Source organism: Cannabis sativa, chromosome 6 (genome assembly GCF_029168945.1).
Source record: "Cannabis sativa cultivar Pink pepper isolate KNU-18-1 chromosome 6, ASM2916894v1, whole genome shotgun sequence".
NCBI lineage: Eukaryota > Viridiplantae > Streptophyta > Magnoliopsida > Rosales > Cannabaceae > Cannabis > Cannabis sativa.
This window is the reverse complement of record NC_083606.1, coordinates 44,584,937-44,592,331: the sequence shown is the minus strand read 5'-3', so window position 1 is coordinate 44,592,331 and position 7,395 is coordinate 44,584,937. Positions and strand designations below refer to the sequence as shown.

The following is a 7,395-nucleotide window of genomic DNA, read 5'->3' as shown; positions in this document are numbered from 1 at the left end:
TCACCAACTTTTAAAGATTTGGTTCTTGATGTTAAAAATCTGTTATTCAATTTCCCTAATGTTTGTGTATTTTATGTTCGTAGAGATGCTAACCAAGCTGCTTATGGCTTGGCTAAACAGGCGTTAGCGATGGATTCTAATTGTATTTGGTGGGGAGATTCCTCCTACTATATTTTCTGTTGTTGTAAATGACTCTTTGAATTTATAATAACAGAACTTATTCTCTAAAAAAAAAAATTGGGTAGGTGATGTAACTGAAAATTGGTAATATCAGTCATCTATGTACATATACCAAACGGCTGCTTTTTGAGTTTTTTTTTTTTTTTTGGAAAATGCTGTCCTTTTGAATTTTGATTATGTACTTTTTATTTTTATTATATTTTTGCAAAATATGGATATTTCATTTTTGTCAACCAAAAAAAAGGCATGGATATTTTACAGACGAACGATGTCGTTTTGAATAATAAATATAAATAACCTAACAAAAAATAGAAAAACGTAAAGACAAAACGGGATCCTTTCTCACTCACTTACTGTTTTCAGTTTTGTGTATTTTAATTTAAAAAATTTCTCTGCTAAAGAGTAAGAGAAGAGATATAGTTTATAGGTATAGCCATGGCGGCAGCAACGTCGGATTCTCCAATACCCGATTCTGACTCTGATTTCGATTCCCAATCTAACCCTAACCCTTCTAATGCATTGGTCCCTAACTCCTCCAGCGGTGCCACCGTATGTCTTTTTAGATTCGCTGGTGACTCGGCCGCCGGTGCTTTCATGGGCTCTGTTTTTGGCTATGGTACTTCACTCTATATATAACTTCCTCTTTGCTCTTAAATTTATGTTGAGTTGATTTTCTTGTTCTCTTGAGAAAAATATTGAGTTGATTTTAGTATATATTGGGTAAATTTTAGGTGATTTTTATTGGGTTAAATTTGTATTTTCTTATTAGGGGTTGGGGTTGGGTTTTGTGATGATATCTATGTTTGGGTATATTTTCCTTTAAAACCCATAAACTTTTTCCTTGCATTTGGGTGGTGGATAAGGTTTTATGGGAGGAAAATGGCACTGTGATTTGTGTGGGTTTTGTTCAATATTAGTGCTCAAGCTACATAATGTTTTTGTTAATGGATTTTTATAAATGTAAAATTTGAAATGACCATATATGTTTTGATGTGTGTTATTATACTTGTGTATTGTATAAATATAAATATGTATGCGTTTTTAGGTGCGGGGCTTGTAAAGAAAAAAGGCTTTAAGGGATCTTTTTCCGAAGCGGCATCCTCTGCCAAGGTATGTCTATGGATCCCAGTATCATTTTCATTAGCTATAATAGTATTTTGTTGAATGAGTGGATTTAGTAGAGGTTGCAATTATTATTGAATTCCTCATTTTTTAAATGTATATGCCATTTTTTCTACTTCTTTCAGACATTTGCTGTTTTGTCTGGAGTTCATAGTTTAGTTGTCTGCATATTGAAGAAGATTCGAGGAAAAGATGATGGTATACTAAGTTTGAATGCCAAATTGTTTCTTTAGCACAGTTTGTGCTACAGTTATTTAATCTCACTTTCTTATTGTGCAGTTATCAATGCTGGAGTAGCTGGTTGTTGCACTGGTCTTGCTCTTAGTTTTCCTGGTAATAATCACTGGCCTTTCGGGCTTACATGGGAAATTTAATGCTTTTGGTTTTCGTTTATCAAAGTGAGGCAATGGGGAAGAATGGAAGATGATCTTAAGATATTGTTTGGGAATTAAGAACTTCACTAAGCCAACCCTAAGTAAAAGATGGCTAAAAACTCTTAAATATGGCCATCCTAAAAAGTTTGGTTTAATTTATATTGGGCCAAATTTGACCAAGTAATAAATGATTTTTTTTCAGTTACTGCCATGGAAAAATTTAAATGGTTTCAACAATTATTAATGGATCATTAATGATAGTTAATTCTTATATCAACTTGCATTTTATAAATATTATTGTGGATTAGAGCGCAGTGCCTAATGTTGCCTCATAATAATATAACAACTGTACAGCTTTTTTCGCCAAATTCAACACTATCTTTTGATGTCTTATTAGTCTTTTAGGCACATCAATTATCGTATGCATTCATTTATATTTAAATCTATATTTTATTCCCTTGAAAGTTTGCATAATTGCCCTTTTCATGCTTGTGTTGTATGTGTCCATACATCCTTAATCTCAGATTCACAGATATCCTTTCATCAAATGACATGTGATTAGTGGCAAGCAATTGTTGACTTCAATATTCCATTTATGTATAGGTGCACCCCAAGCGCTTCTGCAGAGCTGTCTTACCTTTGGAGCATTCTCATTTATCATTGAAGGCCTTAATAAGCAGCAGCCAGCTCTGGCTCATCAATTTTCTGCAATTAAGCAACACAAGCACTACAATGTCCGTCCGTCGAGGACCCTTCTTCCCCTTCAGTTCCCTCTTCCGAATGAACTCGGACAGGCGTTCTCTATGTTTTGCGAGTCGTTGAAGAAACACAAGAATGGTCCTTTATCCACAGCCAGTTAAGAAGTTCTGGTCGTGTTTTTGTGGATTTCCTTGATCATTGTGTTTTATTTGTGTGGTGGTACTAAGAGGAGTTGGTTAGGTTCGCTAAGACAGACCATGATGTAGTTTGTAAATTTTTAGTCGGAACTGGATTTGCTGGTAATAACATCTTTTTCTATCTAGCTGTCATTCTTGATTGCCAATGCCAATGCCAATGCCAAGAGCTTTTTTTATTGGGAAATAGTTTAGAACTTTATATGTACCTTCCACTCTTGATATTTGGACTTTATATCCAAAATAAAAGTTGTTTCGGACAAAATCACGTGTATAATTGCAGCATAATCCTTCAAAAAAGATACGCATATATATTGCAGAAAATAAATATTTTAATATTATAAAATCAGATCAATATCAAAACTTTTTTTTTTTTAAATGAAAGTCATCATTTATTAAACGAATAAATCTTTTACCAAGCTCGGTAATAGCTCAACCGGAATAGTGTTCAAATTGAAAATGCGATCAGGGTGAGATATAGAGGCCCTTACAAAAGAATGAGCTGCTACATTTGCTGATCGTTTTACAAAATAAAAAGAAACATTATGCAAAGTACTTAGTAAATCCTTGCAATCACTAACAGCTTTGCCAAACAAGGAAAGCATAACCACGGAGCTACGGATAACTTGTACAACCGAAAGACAATCCGTTTCTAAAACCACACTGAGCCACGAATGATCTTTGATCCAACTCAACTCCTCCCGGACCCCAATTGCTTCGGCCACCACAGGAGAAATCAAACCATGGAACAACTTTGTACTGCCCTCTACAAAAAAGCCGTTAGAATCCCTCGCCACAAACCCAACACCATGGGTAGAGTTATCATTAAACACAGCCGCATCGACATTAACCTTAATACTATTACCGCTTGGAACACACCATTGCTCCGCCCCATCTACCGAAATGAAACCAGTGAACAGTAGCCCATTATTTTTAAATTTTGAGCAACACGCCATTGATTAAGGTAGTTTGTTGCAGACGCCACAATGCTTTCGACCCCCATCACTTTGTTTTGCCAAACTTTATCATTTCTACCATTCCAAATTGACACAAGGCCACCAGCAAGCTTGAGTTATCCGAATCAAGCAAAACAAATTGGTGCATACACCAGCCCATAAACGAGACGTCCTACTGCAATACCGTACCAATAACCACCCGATCCCATACCGCTGCTGCAACTAGACAAGATAAGAGAGAGTGCTCAATGGTTTCAGGAGCCACAGAACAGACCAGAAAAATAGGGTTTACATTCACTCTCTTTGATTGAAGCTGAGTCATTGTTGGAAGACATCTTTTTCGCCGCGCGCCACAACAAATTCTTCATTTTGGAAGACAAATTGTCAACCTGGACGTCGGTCAGAGTGCTAGGTGTCAACCTGGGCGTTGGATCCCACTTTTGGCCTCCTAGAAGTTCCATTTGGTCTCGAAAAATAGCTGAATATTAATCTTTTCTAAAAACAACGAATATGTCCGGAAGAGTTCTCTAAAAACATCATTAGAATTGGCCCAGGTTGACAAAATGTCAACCTGGGCGCTGGGCCTTGCTTCTGGTACCCAGGAAGTCTTGTTTCTTCCCCAAAAGAAAAGTACCTATTTTTCCATTTTTGATGAAGATGAGGGAGATGCATGTTGGAAGTTATTTTACCAGGAACTTAGATTTACTCACAAGTATGTTGATTTAACAACCTAAATATGAACTTCTAAAACGATGGAAATTAAACACATAAAAGTATCAGAAATCTTACATTGGGTGCAGCGGAATATATGTCTCCTCCCACTCAGATCTCTAACCCTTGATTCCTTTCTGTCGTAGAGTATAATCAAGATCTGAGCCCGATAGTCCTTCTATGTTGTTTCTGAATTCTACACAGCCTTCCTCACTATGATTGAGGTATTACTTAATGTGTGTGGGCACTACTCTATCACTCATAGATTTCGAAACAGAGAAGGTAGAGAGAGAGAGGGTGGCGGCTAAGAGAGAGTTTTTGTGTGAGAAAATTCTGTCAGAATGTTGTTCGTACAAAAATTGAAGCCTTTACCTTCTATTTATAGAAGACCACCTGGGGCTATGGTTAAATTAATTGACATTTAAAAATTGAAAAATCAATGTGAAAAGGGAAGCATAGTGGCCAGCCTAGGCATTGTGGAAACAAGGCTTGCCACTTTTCCAACTTTCCTTTTCCTACATTGCTAGTTTCTTGTTTTGTCAAAACTGCCAATTCCTTTGTTCAACCACATAAATGTCAAATCTAATTATTTAATAATTAAAATTAATTATAAAATAATATATTGTCATTTATTTATTAATAATAAAACTAATTAAAGTTTCCTAATTAATAAATATGCCCTTCAAAATCTCTATTTACTGTTTTGCCCTTAATTAGTGATAAATTCTCAAATAGACACAGTCTAACTTGAGAATTATAATTGATTAATTAAAATCAATTAAATGAGTCTTACAAGTAATATTGTCTCAACTAGTGGGGGGACCATGGGTCTATATATCCGAGCTTCCAATAAGCAGATCAAGAATTTACTACTTAAATTCACTGACTTATTAATTCTTCGTTGAATCCACACATAGAACTTAGAATTGCACTCTCAGTATATAGAATGCTCTATATGTTCCACCATATAGACACATCATTAGTTATTCATTGTTATAATCCTAATGTGATCAATGATCCTCTATATGGATGATTTACATTGTAAAGGGACTTAATTACCGTAACACCCTACAATGTATTAAATCCTTAAAACACTTAACCCTGTATAAATGATATTTCAGCTAAGTGAAATGAGTACTCCACCATTTATCTCGTTTGGTTAAGCTCGAAGGAAATCATCCTTTGCTTACTATTCGCCAGATAGAAGCTATAGATTTCATATTTATGTTAGCGCTCCCACTCAATTGCACTACCATGTTCCCAAAATGTACGTATCACCCTAACCCAAAAGTAGGCTTAACTAACAAATCTAAGAACACGAATAACACTCTTGAGATTGAGCCTAACCATATCAGGATTTAGATCATTTGATCTAGGATCAACTTAGTGATATTGAATTGAATAGATATTACGGTAAGTTTTATAAATCTATTTCAAAGTTCAATATCGGTCCATTCCAATGCATACTCCATGCATCCAACCTGAGCTTTACTTTAACCAATGTTCTAGAAATAACATAGCATTTCTCCAAATGCAAGTAAACTCTGTTGTAGATTGTCATATCAGTAAAACCCAGTGTTCTGATAAATCTAGGAATCCTTTATTCACATAGTCATGTTTACTTTCCACTGTGTTGACAACACAATAAACATGATCAAGTATGTGAAAGGGGTTTGGATGAATTTATAAATCAAATAGACAAACAATTGATAAAGTGAACCAAAACATACACAAATGAATGAAAAATACTTCTGTTACTTTATTGATATTGAATAATCTGGATTACATTGAAATAGAGTTTTATTTAGGGCATAAAACCCAACAATGCAGGAGTCAAGTTTTTGATCTAAAATATGGAAGTGGCCCAGGTTGACAAATTGTCAACTTGAGCACTGGGTGCCCAGGCACCGGGGTGCTCTAGGTGCTCAAAAATTAACTTTCTCTGAATCTGATTCTGATGTCTCAAATATGTATGTGGTATGTCTAGTTCATGTCCCAATGCATAGTTTGATCCATTTGCACTAAGTGTTGGGATTTTGTGCCCTAAACAAAACCCATTTCAATATAATTAATTTTTTTTAATTAATAAAAGATCATAAATCATTTTTTGTTGCATGGTTCACATGATTTATTTCATGATTATATGTTTAATGTATAAATTCTATTAAATCTAAACATATAGTTATTCATGACTATAGTGTTGCTAACACAGTGGAATATAATCATGATTACATGTTCAAAAGTTTAAGTCCTATAATTTGTCAGTACACTAGATTTAGACTGACATGATAATAAGTGATAGAGCTTACTTACACCTTGGATACGTGTTATGTCCTTTCTAGAGCATTGGCAAAGTATGCTACGATCAGATGTATGGACTATACATCAGACTAGACCGATATTGAATTTGGATAAGATATCATTAACTTACTGTTATATCTACCTAAGTATCAGTTAGTTGATCTTAGGTCAGTAGATCTTAATCGTAAGATGGTTGGGTTCGATCTCAATTGTATTATTTATGTTCTTAGAGTTGTTCGAGAAAGCTAACCAATGGTTTGGGCGAACACTTACATTTTGGGAACATGATAGTGTAATTGAGTGGGAGCGCTAATCATAGATATGATATCTATACTGCTTCCATAAGTATTTAGAAGTGAAATATGATGATTTCCTTCGAGCTTGGCTTAATAGAGATAAATGATTGAGGCCTCATTTCAATAATTATATCAGTTTACTGAAATAACATTTATAGGTAGCTAAGTGTTTTAAGGATAAAATACATTGAAGGGTAGAACGATAAATTTATCCCTATTCGATGTAGATCATCTAAGGATCTTTGACTATTTGGATTAGAATGATGGATAATTCATAATGTATCTATATCTTGGTACATATAGAGCGTTCTATATAATGAAGAGTGCAATTTTGAATCTATAATGGCACAAGGAGGAATTAATAAGTTAGAAAATTTACTTGGTAAATTCTAGTTCTACTTATTGGAAGCTTGATTATATAGGCCCATGGTCCTCACACTAGTTGAGATAATACTACTTGTAGACTCAGTTAATTGGTTTTAATTAATCAATTATAATTATAAAATTAGACTATGTCTTATTTATGAATTTTCACTAAGTAAGGGCTTAATTGTGAAGAAAA

General features: G+C 34.5%; 1 protein-coding gene across 1 annotated transcript; it reads left to right on the top strand.

Moving 5' to 3' along the window:
* The first annotated feature begins 396 nt into the window (after positions 1-396).
* LOC115695636 (chloroplastic import inner membrane translocase subunit TIM22-2) lies at positions 397-2,834 on the top strand. The gene is made up of 5 exons (XM_030622690.2): positions 397-796; positions 1,226-1,290; positions 1,428-1,500; positions 1,582-1,635; positions 2,280-2,834. The coding sequence occupies exons 1-5, from the start codon at positions 616-618 to the stop codon at positions 2,534-2,536; spliced, it is 630 nt and encodes a 209-aa protein (XP_030478550.1). The 5' UTR covers positions 397-615; the 3' UTR covers positions 2,537-2,834.
* Positions 2,835-7,395: the final 4,561 nt, after the last annotated feature.

Excerpts from the sequence above, each read along its gene's own strand:
- LOC115695636 (XM_030622690.2), top strand. The coding sequence starts at position 616 with ATGGCGGCAGCAACGTCGGATTCTCCAATACCCGATTCTGACTCTGAT. Across the intron at positions 1,291-1,427 it reads AAGCGGCATCCTCTGCCAAG|ACATTTGCTGTTTTGTCTGG; the intron begins GTATGTCTATGG and ends TACTTCTTTCAG. Across the intron at positions 1,501-1,581 it reads GATTCGAGGAAAAGATGATG|TTATCAATGCTGGAGTAGCT; the intron begins GTATACTAAGTT and ends CTTATTGTGCAG.